We start from the raw sequence: 20,423 nt of genomic DNA on the forward strand, positions 1-20,423 counted from the left end.
ATAATGAATGTCGCAATCTAAATCTAATATGGACAAATTTGAAAACACGCAGAAAGTGTAAAATAGTTTTACAAATGTTTCTGGTGCAATTTCTCATGCAACAAACTCCCAAGAGCATTTTCTACAAAAAGCATATTCCCAAAAGTCAATTAAAGGCTTAAAAAGGAAAAGATTTCTCTAGTTAATCGGCTCTATTGTCGTTTGAAGTTCATGGTGTGGAGGGGGGAAGGGATGGGGTGGATGGTGAGTAAAAATAAGGTGTTCTACACAATCTTAAGGTGACCCAAGCGATGAAAAGAAACATGTAGTAAAAAGTTTTTAGAACTTTCAGAACTTTAAATCGGCTTGGGAACCCAGGGTTGTCTGGAAGTGTTTGAAAATTCCAAGAAGATTGTACAGTCAAGACACTACACTTACTTAAAATTGCAATAATTCATGTTGTTTGTTTTGTTTAGTTCCCCCGACTAGCCTGGCGTTGTATCTACATGAAGAACAACGAAGTATTACAGAGTATACTGTACTGCAACCAGTTAAAGAGAATACACCGTACTCAGCCAGTTGTACTACAAACACAGGTACAGCAAAAGGACAGTCAAGGGCACAGTCAATGTTTTAAGTCAAGGGTACAGTCAAGGGTACAATCAAGGGTACAGTCAATGTTTTAAGTCAAGGGTACAGTCAAGGGTACAGCCAATGTTACAGTCAGGGGGTACAGTCAACGTACAGTCAATCAGTATGGCACAGTTAATATTACAGCCAATGTACAGTCAATTTAGAGTCAAATGGGTAAATTAAATGATACAGTCAAGTTACAAAAGCAAGGGTACAGTCAAGGGTACAGTCAAGGTTTAATCAATGGCACACACAAGGGTACAGTCAATGATACAGTCAAGGATACATTTAAGGTACAATCAATGGTACAGTTAAAGGTACAGTCAAGGGCACAGTCAAGGGTAAAGTCAAGGGTACAGTCAAGGGTACAATCAATGGTACAGTTAAGGGTACAGTCAAGGGTAAAGTCAAGGGTACAGTCAAAGGTACAGTCAAGGATACAGTAAAGGTACAATCAATGGTACAGTCAAGAGTACAGTCAAAGGTACAGTCATAAGTTCAGTAAATGGTACAGTCAATGGTACATTCAAGAGTACAGTCAAGGGTACTGTCAATGGTAAATTCAATGGTTCAGTTCATGGTACAGTCAAGAGTACAGTCAAAGGTACAGTCAATAGTTTAGTTAATGGTACTGTCAATAGTACAGTCAATGATACATTCATGGTAGAATCAATGATACAGCCAAGAGTACAGTCAAAGGTACAATCTACGGTTCAGAAAAGAGTACAGTCACAAGTACAATAAATGGTACAATCAATGGTACAGTCAAGATTACAGTCAATAGTTTAGTTAATGGTACAGTCAATAGTACAGTCAAGGATACATTCATGGTAGAATCAAGGGGTATACCCGATATAAATTGGGTGGTTGGGGATTTCTTAAATGCATAACTAGCACAACTAACACAACTTAAGATACTCAAGGATAGAAACAAAGGTATAGTCAAGGGTACAGTCAAGGGTACAGTAAAGGGTACAGTCAAGGGTACAGTCAAGGGTACAGTCAAGGGTACAGTCTAGAGTACAGTCAAGGGTACAGTCAAGGGTACAATAAAGGGTACAGTCAAGGGTACAGTCAAGGGTACAGTCAAGGGCACAGTCAAGGGTACAGTCAAGGATAGAAACTAGGGTACTGTCAAGGGTACAGTCAAGGGTACAGTCAAGGGCACAATCAAGGGTACTATCAAGGATAGAAACAAGGGTACTGTCAAGGGTATAGTCAAGGGTACAGTCAAGGATACTGTCAAGGATAGAAACAAGGTAGAGTCAAGGGTTTAGTCAAGGATACAAACAAGGTTAAAGTCGAGAGTACAATCAATGATACAGTCAATTTTGTTCAGTCATTTTGGTACAGTCAATTTTGTACAGTCAATTTGGTACAGTCAATTTTGTACAATCAATGATACATTCAATTTTGTGCGAGCAATTTTGTACAGTCAATTTTGTACAGTCAATAACATGGTTTAGGTTTAAAATTGAGTCTTTCTGTCACAAACTCAAACCTTCTAACCCCCCTATCTTTGCAATCTGATGGTTTGATATTTTAAACTTAGATTATTAGATCTTTTGATTGAAACATTGGGCAAAGACTCAATATTCCTTTACAAAAAAAATGGGCATTTGATAATAATAGAAACTACTAAAAAAAATTATTCAGGGAACCCGTTGCCTCGCCTTGTCTGGTTTATAGGAAAAGATATAGTTGATGATAGTTACCAGGTACTTTATAGTCCCGGCTTGGAGGGAAATAAAATTTTTTTTAAAAATTATAATTTCAAAATAATGTAATATATTGCAAGCCCATTTTTTAATTACAGCTTTTCCAATTTTGTAAATTTATCATAATAACAATTTCATAGAATCAAATCTGAATCAAAAATAGAACCGGATTTTGACAAGAACTCCTTATATACCGTGGCCAGAATTAAACACTTGCTTTAAATTCAATAGATATCTTACATTATGTAGAATCTTATTTGTAAAAAAACAGATAAAAATTTAGTCTTAAGTTATCTTAAAAAACACCAGAGGAGCAATTTGATTGTTTCAAGATTCAAACCGGTTTTGTATTCTTAATTTCAAGTGACCCTCTATACAAAGATGTTCATGCCCGATTTACTATGGTACCCTTTAATAAATGTATGATTTAGATTTCACTTTTTTCATTTTCAATGTGATTTCTTTGCAGAAATTACTTGCGCATTTCTCGGTCGTAAGAAGCAATGAAGAAATTATCGGAAATAAACTCTTTTCGAGTTAGAAAAACGACGCTATATCTTCCGCATTATTATTCAGATTAAAGTTTTGGTAACGTTGTAAATTGGACATTGCCATTTGCCGTACTTGCATCGAGGGTAACTTGAACTTAATTACACGTACAGAGGCCGAATTTAAAGAATTTGAGCCGCAGCTTAAATTTAAGCCGCGGCAAAAATTAAATTTTATTAAGTTTTTCAAGATTGAAGACCTATAAAGTAGTAAGTAAAGTAGTGTTGCTTTTCATTCCAAAACTGATGTCCCTTCGATTTTGGAACTAATGTTCCCTGAATAAAATAAACAACAATACACAATAGACATTTTTGCTTTAACTAAGTTGTTTACTACTAATATAAATATATAACAATATATTTTCAATATTGGTTCAGTTTGTGGTGCAAAACTACTAATATAAATATATAACAATATATTTTCAATATTGGTTCAGTTTGTGGTGCAAAACTACTAATATAAATATATAACAATATATTTTCAATATTGGTTCAGTTTGTGAAGCAAAACTACAAATATAAATATATAACAATATATTTTCAATATTGGTTCAGTTTGTGGTGCAAAAACGCTTTGCTGATTAATAAGTAAAAAAGTAACTCACAAACGGCTCATTAATGATGAGAATTCAGACTCGACTTTGCATTTTTTAATTTCTTAAAAATAAGACTTAAGGCAAATTTTCAAGCTTTAAGACTTTGAAATGTCGCTGCTGGCTTTGATCTTATTTTGTTTAACATCTAGACTTTAACCCTATTCCTGCTGGGGGGGGATCAATTTGACCCCCACCCCCTGTAGTTTTTTTTACATAACTCAAAAAGTATTGGTCTGAGGCTGTTGGAATTTCCTGACTTTTCTTACATTCCCAAAGCCCTCCTTTTAGGCCAAAAACCGGGCTTTAATACTAACTTCCTGAGTCCTCAGGCACACTGCCTGAATGAATGCTTTTGCCTGTAACAAACTAAATCTTTGTTTTGACCCACTTTCACTTGTCAGATTTTGATAAAATTTAGCTTTTTGGAAAGCCTATGACATAAGGAAACGGATTGCACAAGTTTTGCGAAAAAAAATTGCAAATTTTTTGCAAACAACCTGTCAAAGGAAATTTGCACATTTTTAGTTTTTCTTGATTAAAAATCAGGTTATTTAAAATTTTGCAAAATTTTTTGCATATTTTAAATAACATGGTCAAGGGCTTTTCAAAAATGTATAATTTTTCATTTTTTGGACAAATTTTTTTTTGCAAACATTTTACTATATAACTGGATTTTGCGATAAAAAATTCAATTTTTGAAAATTTGCATTTGAGAGCACAAGAGCTTTCTAATGATGTATCATTTGTCATATTTGGACATAAAACATGGGATTTAGAGGGGGGGGGAAATTGTCCCCCCCCCCAGCATATCCTGGTTTTCAAGTACCCCAGCAGGGAAAGGGTTAAATGTTTCAAGGGATTGTTTTTAACAGAACGTCTGACCAAAAAGTGTCTTGAACTTCAAATTCAGGAGTACAATGGATATGTGCCTGTGTGTTTACAAAATGTACACATTTGTTCATTGGACTACAATCATAACTGGGCTACACTGTACCAGAGACAGAATTTAATGAATTTGAGCTACATCGTTGAACTACGAACATGCTGCCGGTTCAAATTTGAACCACCGTTAAAGGTTAAAGATTCTGGAAGGATTTTTATCGGTGATTCAAATTTGAACCGGCGATAGGTTCAGTTCAGCGACGCCGCCAATCCATTATATTCGATCCCAAGATAAATCTTGAATATTGTAGGAACAAGATGGAGCTGTTTTCAACCATCTGACAGTTCCACATTTACCAAGAGAATGGGCTGGCCGGAATCTGACTTGTCAGGTAATCAACATATTACAATTTACAATTTTACAATTCGGTCCTTATCCCATCATGCTTTAACTTTCGATCACGATTTGATCTTTTAAAAATACATTTTTCGCATTTTCCCCTAAAAACATTTTTGTCGGCATATACCTTTTCGATTAAAAAGTATGAAAAAATTAAATCTGTAATTTTAAATATTGTTTAGTTATAGATCAAAATGCGATTAAATGAAAAAAACGAACCGAATGCATCTTGCCCTGGTTGGACCAGGGGTGCTAGCTAGTGAACGATGTTTAAACACATTTTTATAGATGAACATTAAATTCTAAGAATAATTTAATTAATAGACAACATTTGTGATGTACTCAACGAATTTACACTGTAAATGACACTTTTTTAAGAGTAGAATACGCGACACTTTGGAATATGAAGACATTATTTAAGAAATCCTTATATGGTTTAAAAACTGTTGAAAATCAACCTTTTCAGTGAAATGGGTCTTTGTACACTGCACAATTGCAATATTTTATACTAATTTTACTTTATAAAATCAAACCTTTCTATTTCGGAGTTGCATGAGGCTTAATAGCTGTCTTCATGTTCCTAAGATTAATTTGACTTTTAGATTATAAATTAACTCTTTTTTAGGCTTCTAACAACAATATTTCTACTCCTCTCACCCTTCCCATTCTTCTCAACATGTTCAGTAAGTGGTTTTGTAAATTATAGATATTCGAAACTATGAATTCTGTTAGTATGAATAATCTTAGTTTGAAATATCAAAGGTTTACACCATCAGGTTGCAAAGATATAAGGATTACAAAATTTGAGTTTGTGGCAAATATTTAGTTCCTTTTTTTAAGAATGTAATCCTTAATAGATTTTTAAAAACAATGGATTGACTTTTTAAGAATTTTAACAATAAAGAGCTTCCGCCCCCCTCCAACCCCCCCCCAACTCCGCCGGCCCGACCCCTGTTTTTGACAGAGGAAGCCAACAAGTTTTGGGAAATCCAACTAAATTCCGAATTTATATATCTTTGCAACCTTGAACTACATTTAATGAATAGAAAGAATGAGTTGAACCATTGTAGACTGAATTGATCCCATTTTATTAAACTTGAATCAGTGCACAAGAAGTTGTTCAACGTAACCTACGTAATTTAATTACTCTTAAACTTTAACTTTAAAAAAAGTTTTACAGTTTCAAGAAAGCATTCATTCCTTTAACATATCCCGGCGGGCTATTTTGATCAAATAAATATTTAGGGGGGGGGGGGAATTCAATAAAACATTTTTTCATTTGCAAGTTTGACAAATCTAAAAACATTGTCAATGAAGAAATCCATCTTTTCAAACTTATTATAGCAAACAGATTTTATGAGAAAGAAGTATTTTTAGTTTTCAAATTTTACACATAAAAAAGGTTTATAAAAGTCAATAATCGTAATTTAAAATTTTTTTCATGCAAAGATGACAATACTAGCCTATACACTATGTCCCATTTGTCCTTTCCTTTCATAATTCATTTTGTTCGCTTTCAAAATTATTTCCATAGATATCGAATTTTAACTTGAGAAGACAAAATCATTGTTTACTGGTAAAGGAGTCAAGGGTACCATTGTGAATCAGGCAATATCATCTTTAAAATTTTGTTTAAAGTCTCCTTCTAACCATACTAATCTGTTTTCTGTGTTTGATTTTATGATGTTTGTTATATATACCACTTCAGACTTTTTTCTAACCGTCTTTTTGGTCGGTAAGCGGATATACAACCAATCAGAGTAGATCAAATTTAATAAATTAAAAGAAGTCATTGAACTACACGAAGGCGGATCCACTCTATATGGCTGGTTCAACTAGAACTATAACGGGGTGCTAGAGCGTCGGGAAGCCCGTCGCTCGCAGGGTGTAATTTAAACTGCCCTTTAAGAAGTTATAAATTTTGAAATATCCTTTATAGCGAATGATGTCCGACTTAAAAATTAGAGTTGTTGAAAATCGATGGTTCAGGATTTGTACCAGTGAGCACATAAGAAGTAATTGAACCGGCGGTATGTAGTTCAACGAACTTTTTTTCCAGTTCATTACAGGAAGTAAGTCCTAGTCACAAACTTTGTTCTTGTAATCCCTATTTCTATGAAACCTGTCGTTGACGAAGGACCATAGACATTTCATATATGAATTCGGGTTGATCAAATAACATTAGTTTGAAATATCAAAGATATCCACCATAAGATTGCAAAGATATAGGGATTAGAAAATTCAAAGTGTGACAAAAGACTCAAATCCTTTGGTATTACTCGCAGGAGATCATAAGCCTTGTGGCCCTGACCTTGGACAAATGATAATTTGTAAAATCTAAGGGTTGTTTCTAATGGTTGTTTTAAGATAAAGATATATCTATTGGTATATATAACTTTAAAAAACCACAATGAACATTACACACATTGATCGGCGACAAATCATTAACAGATGTTCTGCAGTAGACCATGTTTTATGTCATATCTGTCATATTATCTGAATGGAACCTTTGTCAGACATCATTTTTCTTCTAAAAATTGAATAGAAGAAAATATGAGAAGTGTCAACTACGCGCCAACCTACATAATTTTAATTCTACTTTTCCTTTCAGTCCTTTGGGATTTTCCAGGAAATATCTCAAACTTTTCATATCTTGGATGATTTAATTTATAAAACAACAATTTTTATTTTGAATCTGAAAAAAACTCAAAGATTATTAAAGATAGGGAAGAAAAATAATTTTGACCTTGAAACACAGCAAACAGTAAACCAATGATATTTTAATTTAACAGAAATTAAAAGTTATGTTTTAAAATATCAAAGGACTACAACGTCATGAGGAAAAGCTAAAGATAAAATTAGAAAATTAGAATAATTTGGAAAGTGTAGAGTTCCTTTAGAATAATTTGTTTAGATAAAGTTTTTTTTTTACTTCTTTCGTAGGAAGGTACCTAAGTGCACACAACAATAAAATAGCCATAACTGGGGAGGAGAGAGGTGTGAGGGAATAAGGACCTGGATTTGTAATGTCCAAATCATGTCATTTGATATATCTGAAAATGCAAAAATTAGAACTTTTATTGAAAGAAAGAACTGTTTACAATTTTGAAAACAAATTTATAGAAACATGTTGATATATGTTTCTACTCAAAATTGCAATTTCAATAACCAGAATTGATATCAATTTAAAATTATATGCACAGCTTTAAATTTTTTTTCTTTTAAATTTCGAAAATAAATTGATATTTCTCCTATAAATCTCTTGCTGTAATAAAGATGGATTTGTTAAAAATTTTGATTTCTCAAAAAACATTTTACTGCACACAATTACACACCAAATTCTTAGCATTTGTTGTTTTTCATTTAAACCTAAAAATTTGATACTTAAATTTTGAAAAAAATGTTGTTCAGCCTACCCAGTGTTTATTAAACTGACTGGACCAGAAGGGGAAATGAGCGATGGAAATAATTACTCCTTTCAGGTAAACATCTATACGCTTAAGCTCAGGTATAAATGTACATTTTGTTTGCAATAATATCTGTGAAAAAGCTCTGAAGATTTAAAGGCAAATTTTAAACATCTATTTATTCTAAAAAAAGGAATTGAGTTTTTGCCACAAACTAATCTTCTGATTCTTTGCAATCTTTTGATGCAAACCAGAAATATTTCAAATCTAGATTATTAGTATTATTAGTTTGAAATATCTCAGGTCTAAGACATTGGGTTACAAAGATATAGTTATTAGAAAATCAGACTTTGTGGCAAAAACTCAACTCCTTTCACTGAAAGAAATGTTTAATTTGGTGTAATGTCCTGTTTTGATCTAAATACAAGTATGTTTTTGTACTGTACTGCACCTAAATATACCGCTTAAAAGTCGACTTGGTACTAAAAGTCTATTTCACGTGTGCAAAATATATATTGTAAACATTCATCACATTCATTTTTCTTGCTTTAACTTTAAAAATTTGCTAGAAAATTATAAAAAGTACTGTTGACAACAGTTTATTAAAATAATGTATCTAAAAAAATTGTATTAACTTGTATTTAGCGAATAAACTTTTCAAGTACTTCGTAACTACAATATCATAACAAAATTCGACTACTTGTGCATTGTGTGGATCTGTAATAAATGTCTTTATGTACTTTAATTGATTACTGAAGTCACTTTTAATGTTTGGGAATTGAGTAACGGTTTTGATATCGTCTTTTAAATTAACTTTTTGACATAGTTTAGTGATAACTATTGAGAAAGCTGTTATCTGTAAGATTTTTATCTGCTATGTTTACAATTATTGTATTTATGTTTTTACTGCATACGGTTGCACTCTCTAGGTAAATAAGAAAATTACAATATACAAATACAGTAAACATGTCCGTCTTCACTGTTCATCTTGCAGAGACATTACAGACACATCATTGCAGCAAAAATTACCGTTTCAAAAAATAAACTCTAGCAGACAAAGATAGATTATGGCTTTTGAAATCAGGGATTATATAATATAAATTCTTTGCAAAGACGATTCCAAATCCGTCACTTTATATAATTCCAATGCTTAGTGGGACACATTTACCTCCTGTGAAAAGGAGTGTTCGCGAAAAATGAAAGGGGGTATAGGCTTACGGCGAAAAATAATCGCTTTTCATCGCTACTAATCTTACTTCTATCTGTTGCGTCTTTAAGGAGAAAATTGTAATAAACGACCATTGCTGAAGAACGTAGCATCCATACAAATTCAGAAAGTTGCAACATTCAGCTCGGATCGTAAAATAATCTATTTAATTCCAAACAAATCATTCAGATATTTCAAACAATAGTCAAAAAATATTTGTTCACTGAGAAATACAGAAAATGACAATGCAAGTCAAACTTGATATAATCAAACTACTTTAAACTATTTCTCATTCCCCCAGGCCAAATCCAATCGGCCGGCCCCATCGAGGCTGTTGACATCATTTTATGAGAATCATCATTTTAATCCAGGTTCATAACCACAAGCTCTTATAAAGTGCTTAACGGATTTTATGCCATAGAGACAATTAACTTAATTTTCAGAATTCAACACTTTTTAAGTTAAAAAATGCTATATCCTTCCCATAGTTATCACATTCAGAAAATCTATTTTATTACAATGTTGTATCCGTCTTTTGTCCTTATTTTCACAGACTAAGAATTGTAAGAAAGTTTCTAATTTCAAAAGTTTTGTCCAAAAGACTTTAAACTTTGCTGTGTTTTACGACCTAATTAGTTATACATACAGGGTGTCCCAATAAATATGGGAATTCAGTGACGAATTCGATATCGTCTTTAAAAATAATTTTTTGATTTAGTATAGTGTACTTTCTGAGAATATGTAATCCTGAAGATTTGTGTCTGCTATGTTTACAATTTGTTTGTTTATATTTTGACTGCATAGGCCATAGACGCTTAGACGTCTAGACGCATCTTTACAGCCATAACGTTTTCATAAAATAAACTCCTAGAAGACATAATAATATAATACCTTTTGAAATCAGGTATTACAATGCTTATTTATAGCAAAGACGATATCGAATTCGTCACTGAATTCCCATGTTTATTGGGACACCCTGTAGTTAAAGGTTAGTTGGAATAATAATCAAAATAAAAAAGAAACTAATCACTCAGTTAAAACATCTGTAACCGGATGATCGATGATTTTTCTAACTTTGATTATTTTATCAAAAAGAATTTTTTTTTGAAATATCAAAAATCTACAACATCAGGTTTCTGAATATTAGACAATTAAAGAATAGCATTTTAAGAAATTGCGTTTTATTTATCCAAAATAATAATGTATCATATCTGAAAATTTGTAAAGATTTAAGAAAGATTGAAAATGGCCACCTTTTAGAGCAAGACATTAAAAAAGAAGAAATTGATATATGTTTTTTCAAGTGTGAAAGCGAAGGCTCAAACCCGCCAGCTGATTTGGAATGGTTTCTTAAAGGAAAAAAGATTCCTAATCCTCAGGTGACGTATTATTTTTAACTAGTCTTTGAACCCAGCGTTGCCCAGGTCACTCATAGTTACTTCCGCCGTTTACCCGCACTTGAACGATTTTACCGGGAAACTAAGTCGATCCAATCAAATTAGAATTTTAAAACTGCAAACTATGAACATTCCCGTGGCCCCAATCTAAATTTTAGGCAAATCTGTCCAGCATGGTTTCTGAGTTATGATCGGACAAACAAACAAATAGACAGACAGACCAAAAGAGATTACAACTTTATGTATTGATTCCTTCATTATAAACTATTTCCAGATTTGAATCCTTTACTTATTATTATTTTAGAATTCTCATATAGGTATAAGGACAAAAAATATAGAGCACAGAAAAAACGGGGATGTTTTTGTCATCAATTCTTACTGCTATCTAACCCACCCTAGCGTTTTTTTTATATTTTATAATAAAGTAGGGTTTCCTTGCGCGCAATTGCGAGCCCTTGCAGGCAAGTAATTTTAACAAAAAATTCAATTTTAACATTGCTATTGGCATACAATAAACTGAACTTCATTAACATTTCAGTCTGAAATGCTAAGTAAATTGAATTTTAAACTTAATCTTATATTTTATAATATTAACATGCAGCATGTAATAACCGGAAAACGAAGACGACATTTTAGACTCGAACAGACCCATTTATCTGAAAAATGAATAAGTGATTTAATAAGTTACTAATTATTTTTTTTGCTTTGTAACGACATCAAATACACTGTAATGTTGTCTTTCTGTACCATAGTTTTCTGGTTCTCACTGTAGCAAAATATATAATTTTAATTAAACGAGAACCTTTTTAACCCTATCCATGCTGGGGTACTTGAAAACCTGGATACGCTGTGGGGGGGGGGGGTCAATTTGACCCCCCTCTAAATCCCATGTTTGATGTCCAAACATGACAAATTATACATTACTGGAAGGCTCTTATACTCTACAGGAGGGGGGGGGGTAAGGGGGGTCAGATTGCCCCCCCCCCCAGCAGGAATAGGTTTAACCTAAATAAGTTTCCAAACAAATGAAAAATGTATCATATTAAATTGTTAATTTGTAGCTTAATCAGCTCAATAAACTTTAATTTAAAAAACTGTTGAATCAAGTGACACTCGAGCCTCGATTATTTTACAGAGATATTTTCATTCTTGCATCTGCTGCATAAATTTGTAAGTCACAATTAAAATGATTGATTTAGATGGAAACGCAATTCCGCGTTGCACACATTTCAGAGCAATTCCGCGAATATATTATTGCTTCCTTGTTCGCGATTATAACGCAATGCCGAGCAATCAAATGGTGCAAAGGGAATCAATCATTGCAAGTCTTTGCACGCGCAACGGATTGGAAACCCCATTATAAACAGAGGTTCATTCACTTCCAGCTGTACACCATGACATCCCATTTTAATTCTTCACTATCAAAATAAAAATCATCTCAAGAACACAGTGCTTAGCAATCATGAATATAAAACACAAGCTGTCGACGTGGTCTGTGAAAATATTTAAACTACGATAAGCTTCGTAACCATTTTTCTCAGAAAATTTGGAAAATCCTTATTTTAAATTTTTTTGATAAAATTCAACTGTTCAAAATCTTTTAACAATTTTAGAATTTCTCTATATGTTGACAAGAAATCGATGGTTAGAAAATATTTCTATTTCAAGCTTTTCAAAATATTGCATTAATTGCATTTATTGCATTTATTGCATTCATTGCATTCATTGCATTTAATGCATTCATTGCATTCATTGCATTCGTTGCATTCATTGCATTCATTGCATTAATTGCATTCATTGCAACCAATGCATTCATTGCATTCATTGCATTCATTGCATTTATTGCATTCATTGCATTTATTGCATTCATTACATTCATTGCATTCATTGCATTTATTGCATTCATTGCATTCATTGCAACAATTGCATTCATTGCATTAATTGCATTCATTGCAACAAATGCATTCATTGCATTCATTGCATTCATTGCATTTATTGCATTCATTGCATTTATTGTATTCATTACATTCATTGCATTCATTGCATTTATTGCATTCATTGCATTCATTGCAACAATTGCATTCATTGCATTCATTGCATTCATTGCATTCATTGCATTTATTGCATTCATTACATTCATTGCATTCATTGCATTTATTGCATTCATTGCATTCATTGCAACCATTACATTCGTTGCAATCATTGCATTCATTGCATTCATTGCATTCATTGCATTTATTGCATTCATTATATTCATTGCATTCATTGCATTTATTGCATTCATTACATTCATTGCATTAATTGCAACCATTGCATTCATTGCATTCATTGCATTCATTGCATTTATTGCATTCATTGCATTTATTGCAATAATTAAATTCATTGCATTCATTGCATTTATTGCATTCATTGCAACCATTGCATTCATTGCATTCATTGCATTCATTGCATTCATTGCATTCATTGCATTCATTGCATTTATTGCATTCATTACATTCATTGCATTTATTGCATTTATTGCATTCATTGCATTCATTGCAACCATTGCATTCATTGCATTCATTGCATTCATAGCATTCATTGCATTCATTGCATTCATAGCAACCATTGCATTCATTGCATTCATTGCATTCATTGCATTCATTACATTTATTGACCTATTCAAAATTCATGGAATTTGAACTGCATACCGCCGGTTCAAATTGATCTTAAACTCTGAATCATCATAACTTCATAAGATATTTAGCTAACTTGTGTTGTGTTCTTTACGGCCAAAAAATGGGATAAAGGAATTGAGTCTATGAAAATTTCTTCTAAAATCTATGATCAGAGTTCGACATTATTGAAGACATGTTAAATCTAATTTTACAGCAAAATTTGTGTTGCAAAAACTCTGATTTATTTCCATTCATTAATTCAGATTTGGATCTGAGCAGCTGCCACATTAATCCATTAATTACAACCAATCACAGAGAGGTTTTCTTATCTTAGACCCTGATTGGCTGTAATCAAATAGATTATCAAGTACAATAGGTGGCAACAGAGAAATGGCTCAATTATACACGACGTCACAAGTGTCAAATATAACAAGAAAAATGAAATTTTCTCACATTAGTTGACATATTTTCCAAGAATAAATAAAAGTGTAAAAACAGATAATAAAGAACATTCAAAATTGCGCTAATTTTTCTGTAAGATTTAGAGTAGCTTTTTAGTCTTAAATTATCACAATTATTAATAATTTTGTCGGACACAAAGACTAAGTTGACACTTGTGACGTAATAATACAGCTGTACTGAGAGTGTTTAAATTCTACGTTGCCATCTATTGTATTAGAATCTATTTGACTGTAATAAGTAAAAAGGACAGTGAGAGCCAAAAAAATGTGGAATAGGAAGACGACGTGAAAGCGATATTTTAGTTATTTTATGTTACTACAGCGAATTTGCAGACATATGAATAAATCGCAAGAGTTTTGTATAATGTCGTATTACATATTTAAGATCAAATGCCGCGGAAAAATAAGTTTAATATTAATATTTCATTTGCATTCATATTTCAAGGCTATTAATTTACCTTGATTAAAAGTAAAAAGAAGTTTCTTTAGAATTATACATTATACAAAACTCTTGCTATGTATTGATATATCTGGGATTCACTGTATTGATATATCTGGGATTCACTGTATTGATATATCTGGGATTCACTGTATTGATATATCTGGGTTGATATATCTGGGATTCACTGTATTGATATATCTGGGATTCACTGTATTGATATATCTGGGATTCACTGTTTTGATATATCTGGGATTCACTGTATTGATATATCTGGAATTCACTGTAGTAACTTATAAAATCATTTTTTTTAAAGACAAAGGGATCTTTTAACACTGTTGCTGTGATTAATGTTTATTGGATAATTTGAAGTCATAAATTGAGATTAAAAGGCGTCCTTCTTTTCCACAATTTTCTGGTTCTCATGGTAAATTCCTTATTATTTTTAAGAACAGTTCACATTTGAACTACACACTTTTAGTCCGTAATTACGAAAATATTGTTTAAAGGAATTGAGTCAGTTTTTGTAAAACCTATATCTTTGTAATCTTATGATGTAAAGCTTTGATATTTCAAACTTACATTATTTGATCCAATAGCGTTCATAGTTTGAAATATTAAAGGTCTACGACATTGGGTTGCAACAATATTGAAATTAGAAAATCAGAGTTTGTGGCAAAAACTCAATTTCTTTCCAAAGAGACAGACCGGGATAACGAGTCGTTAGGTAGCTATATCGATAGCTGTTAAGTTCAGAATGGTCCTTATCGAATAGTAAGTTTCGATCTGCACATGAATCACTTTCTAACTCCGGGTTATTTACATGGACTAAATTTGGAGATGAATAAATGAATACATGAAGAATTTTTTAAAATTTTATAATTTGTTGAGAATTTTCAGATTTGATGAAAAATGTTTAAAAATGTAGATCTATATCATATTTGACGGGATCAAAGGCTTACTCTACCAAAGCATGAGTTTGTCAAAACCAAAAAGTAAAAATCATCGTTGCCACTTTTACAAGTGATTGCATCTTTTCTACCTGAATATCATGATGATAAAATGTTGATGTTTTTTTCTTGATACACTTTAATTTATGGCATTTGTAATAAAATTTCTCCATCACTAATCTACAGCCTATGATTGTCCGTTAAAGACCAGATCATTTGCATAAAAAAATATTTATGTTAAAAAAACATGAAATTTTTTTTTTAAATGGGTTTTTATCGAATAATTTTTCAAATTGTGAATTTGAAATTATTTCTGTAAATAAAAAAAGATGGAGTAAATGTGTAAGGATATACTATTAACTCTACCTAGTAATTATCTATCATATATTTTACATTAATTATTTAACAATACTATTTTCACAGCCCCGAACTATAATAGTAATTTATAATAACAATAATATAAAACAAAACTTTTAACGTTTTAGAATTTTTTTTTTTTTTGATAAATAATTCAAAAATGAAATTTCGTCCAAAAAAATTAATTTGTCACAAACTAAAATAAAAATTTCTAATCCCTATATATTTGCAACCACTGGCCTGAGATATTAAAACACGTAAAAGATTTCAATCTTACAAGAATTTTACTTTAGTTTGAAATGTTGGAATATGGTGTTGTGTATTTTTCCAAAAGCATTTTCCCGATGGCAACTTCCCATATGACAATTTCCCATGAAGCAACTCCCAAATGTGAAAATTCCCAAGCGGCAACTTCCCAAAGGTTATGAAAGGCCTTCTGAGGCGCAGCAGTCTTTAATGTGGGGAGGGCAGAGCGTTGCGGCTAGGATTGATCAGGGGGCCGAACATCCTATCTAGAGGACCAAAAGATGCGGCTAGGACAGACTTCGGAGGTTGTCGATTGGGAAATCACACAGTTGGGAAGTTGCCGCTTGGGAAGATACCTTGGGAAGTTGCCACTTTGGAAAAAGCCTTTGGGAAAGTACCTAACATCATGCCGGTTCAACCAGTTCTCGGTGCGCTCGGTCAAGTTTAGAGAAGTGGTTCAGTTAAATTACTTCAAGCTCTAACTAGCTGAAACATTTTTGATTATCTGAAAGTACGCGATGGAAGTAACCGGGAAAAAGGTATTTTAAAATCACACTTTCTTTAATATTATTGCATGAGCTTTAGAAAATTGATTTTAATCAATTTGTTTTTTCAAGAACTGGTTAAATAAATTCGTATCACGGAATTTAAACTTAGGACCATTTAAACATCGTTTTATGCATACAACATAATTTGTTTAACAGATTGTAGATTTTATTCTATTTTGGAGGAGTTTATAACACCTCATATTTCCCGTTGTAGGGTGATAAAGTTACTTTATCATACTACAACAGTGCGATTCAGTAACTAGTTTATTTTTCTTCTATTAAACAAGCTGAGCAAAAATGAATGAAACTATAAATGTTATTGCAATGGGTGTCTTGCGTGCGAAATAGTTTTTGCTGGGATTTCTTATTTTTCTAGTTTTCCATCAATGCAAAGTTTCGATCACTACGTATGATGTAAAAATACTATTATTTTGATCTCAAACAAACCTAAAAAATAGATCCCAGGACAATCTTTTTCATAATAATAACCTTTATAATAACATAAATAGATAATATTGGAAATGATTTTCAGGTCTTAAAAGTTCAAAATGAGGAAAATCCTTTAAAGCGAATTGAGTTAAAATGATGAATATTTCCGATTGATTTTACATTTAAAAGGGACTGCAAAGGAAAAATGAAAGGGGGAATAGGATATAACCTGAGATTTCAGGTTTGAACAATACCTATAAGACATCTATCTGATGTTCCTGTCTCCAGAAAATTGACATAAAACTGTGTCAAAATTATACCAAAACGGACATATGTCAGATTTTATAGAAAAGTTGTAGCATTAAACAGATCATATTTAACAATTACAAAACCAATCTGAAAACGATTATATCCCACAGGAGCCTGAGAATCTCAGGTTTCCTCATATTAAAATTCTTATTTTGAATTTTGCATTTTTAATAGATATACTAAAATAAATAAGACATATAGTCCGTATAGTCCGTATAGTCCGTATTACGTCACAATAACTTCAGCCAATGACAGTGCAGTATCGTTGTCACGTGGTACAGATGGAAACCACAGTGACCAGTATACTGCACTGCCATTGGCTGAAACTGGTGACGTAATACAGACTATACGGATTAAATGCAATAATATTATCAATTATATCTATAAAAAATGCTAAATGAAAATTAAATAATTATAACAGGAGCAAACTTAAGATTTTCAGGTTGCTGTGAGATGTAGTCTTTTTCAGATTGGTTGCGTAATTGTTGAATATGATCTATTTAATACTACAAGTTTTAACAAAATCTGACATATGTCCTTTTTGGAATAATTTTGAAACAGTTTTATGTCAATTTCTCGAGACAGGAACTTAAGATAGATGTCTTACAGGTATCGTTCAAAACCTGAAATCTCAGGTTATATCCTATTCCCCCTTTCCTTTACAGTCCATTTTAAATAGATTATTTTTTCAGACTCATCACCATACTTTTTAAATTCGAAAATATTCTATTTAATATCGTCATAACCAATTTAAGTTATTCTCAAAATAATATTACACTTCAAAATCTCTTAAAAATTGACAGAGTTAACCCAATTTAGCCAAAAATGGTCTAAAAGGCCAAAAAAATGGCAGGAAAACAGTGAAATGGGTGGCCCATTTAAGAAAATTGTTTTAAATTAATAAAATATCGTATTTGAGGTTCCTGGTAAATATATTGAACATTCGGGAATTTTTTTAATGTATTATTTTTTAAATGAACTATCAGTCTGAATATGAAAAGCGTATTTAATGATTGATTAATTAGTTGGTTGGACTGGTTAAAATGACCCCCTGAGTGTGACAAATGATAAATATACTAGAAGTAATCGTAATTATCCAAGACAAGTACAGGACTAGAAAAACAAATGATTCTCGACACTGATTTATGACTGCTGTGGAGGGTTCAGGGTTTTACTGTGTTAGCTTGAAATATAATGATATATACCTTTGGTTAGAAGTTAGACCTGGGCATAGTGCTGTTAACGTACGAATTTTTTTTCAATAACGGAAATTCATTGAAAAAAATAAAAAAATCTGTTTTTTGGTTTAAAAGAGCCATTCATTTAAAACTAATAATTTAAGTCAAAAATGTGAATGGTTCTTTAAAACTCGGGAGGTTTAGAAAATTACATAAACAGAAAGTACCACTAAGGTAATACACAAAGGCCCAAAAAGCCATGACAAGTTACATCGATTTTCAAGACTAGGTCAACTTTAAAGTGTTGCAACGTCTTGGCCTTTAAGTTTTTACTTAACTTACTTCTTTTTTATAGTCCTAGACATGTCAATTTTGGATAACTGGTTTTAACTTTTGTTTTGAAGAAAAATTGTTAAAATGGTCTTTTACTACAAAAGGGAAATTTTCTGGTCATTAATACACAAATTAACCGTCCAGTCTTATTTATGCAGGATGGATAATTCCTACATAGAAAAGTATACCGTACAGTTTTTAGTTTAAAAAATACCATTAATTTCGAATATCTGTAGTCTTTCTATTTTAAATAATAAAATATTATTACGAGTTTAATTAGTCGGAGGGTTACTTGTTTTTAATTGGATAGACCGGAAAGCTTATGCAATAAAATTCAACGCTGGCATTCTATAATTGCAATAAATATATTTCCGAGAAAAATCATTTCATCGATAATCATGCTTATTGATTAATTAATAGATCCTTTGCATGACATTTACATTCAATAGAAACTTAATAACTTATTTAAATTTACTTAGCTTAAAAATAAAAATGGCAAAAGATATTTTTTACAAAGAGCAGTGGTAATCGTCTTGAAGTGTGGGTAATCGTCTCGAAGAGCAGTGGTAATCGTCTCAAAGAGCAGTGGTAATCGTCTTGAAGTGTGGGTAATCGTCTCGAAGAGCAGTGGTAATCGTCTTGAAGTGTGGGTAATCGTCTCGAAGAGCAGTGGTAATCGTCTTGAAGTGTGGGTAATCGTCTCGAAGAGCAGTGGTTATCGTCTTGAAGTGTGGGTAATCGTCTTGAAGAGCAGTGGTAATTGTCTTAAAGTGTGGGTAATTGTCTCGAAGAGCAGTGGTTATCGTCTTGAAGTGTGGGTAATGTCTCGAAGAGCAGTGGTAATTGTCTTGAAGAGCAGGGGTAATAGTCTTGAAGAGCAGGGGTAATCGTCTTGAAGTGTGGGTAATCGTCTCGAAGAGCAGTGGTAATTGTCTTGAAGTGTGGGTAATCGTCTTGAAGAGCAGTGGTAATCGTCTTGAAGTGTGGGTAATCGTCTTGAAGAGCAGTGGTAATCGTCTTGAAGTGTGGGTAATCGTCTTGAAGTGTGGGTAATTATGTAAATGAACAATTGCTATCCATTAAGGATGAGACTTCAGAGACGACTGTACGGAATTTGTACTTTCTGATTTCTATCTTGGGCAAGAAAATTCTCAACTTTGCTAATAACTATCTTTCCCATTCACTAGTGCTTTGCCCATATGTACATGTATGTTGGTTAATCAAATTTATACCGTAATAACCAGAAAACTGTTCAATAAGAAGACGAAACAGCACAAAACCAAAAATTATTTTTTGAAGTGGTTGCAAAGCAATTAGTTTTAATTGTAACTTATTAAATTATTTATTAAGGAAATTGGGCCTTTGCACAGTGCACAAAAGAGGGTTTTCTAGTTTAATGTACTATTTAAATTCATAAATTGTGTCTAAAAGTCTTCTTCCTTTTCCAAAGTTTTCTGGTTGTCACTGTATTAAGATTAAATGTTTTTGTTCCAGGTACTAAAATCCGGGAATTCTTCCAGTTCAAACTTATCAATAATCGCGGACTATAGGTAAAACGTATACGTAATAATAAGAATCTGTCAGTAACTATTCCATTTATCTATCTATCTATAATCTATCTATCTAAATATCTATCTATATTTATATCTATCTATCTATCCATCTATCTATCTATCTATCTATTTATATCAATCAATCAATCATCTATCTATCTCTTTATCTATCTTTCATCTATTCAATTTTTTTACT

The 20,423-nt window shown here is 32.1% G+C and overlaps 1 protein-coding gene across 1 annotated transcript in view; it reads left to right on the forward strand.

Moving 5' to 3' along the window:
- Positions 1–422: 422 nt before the first annotated feature.
- LOC111709913 (nephrin) overlaps positions 423–20,423 on the forward strand; it is a 46,363-nt gene continuing 26,362 nt past the window's right edge. Inside the window, exons 1-7 of the mRNA XM_023483855.1 lie at positions 423–575; positions 2,269–2,330; positions 4,668–4,748; positions 5,382–5,439; positions 8,168–8,238; positions 10,675–10,749; positions 20,169–20,224. Coding sequence (XP_023339623.1) covers positions 5,433–5,439; positions 8,168–8,238; positions 10,675–10,749; positions 20,169–20,224 — 209 coding nt within the window. The 5' untranslated portion in view covers positions 423–575; positions 2,269–2,330; positions 4,668–4,748; positions 5,382–5,432. The remainder of the gene's footprint in view (positions 576–2,268; positions 2,331–4,667; positions 4,749–5,381; positions 5,440–8,167; positions 8,239–10,674; positions 10,750–20,168; positions 20,225–20,423) is intronic.

This window comes from Eurytemora carolleeae, unplaced genomic scaffold (genome assembly GCF_000591075.1).
Source record: "Eurytemora carolleeae unplaced genomic scaffold, Eaff_2.0 scaffold773, whole genome shotgun sequence".
Taxonomy (NCBI): Eukaryota; Metazoa; Arthropoda; class Copepoda; order Calanoida; family Temoridae; genus Eurytemora; species Eurytemora carolleeae.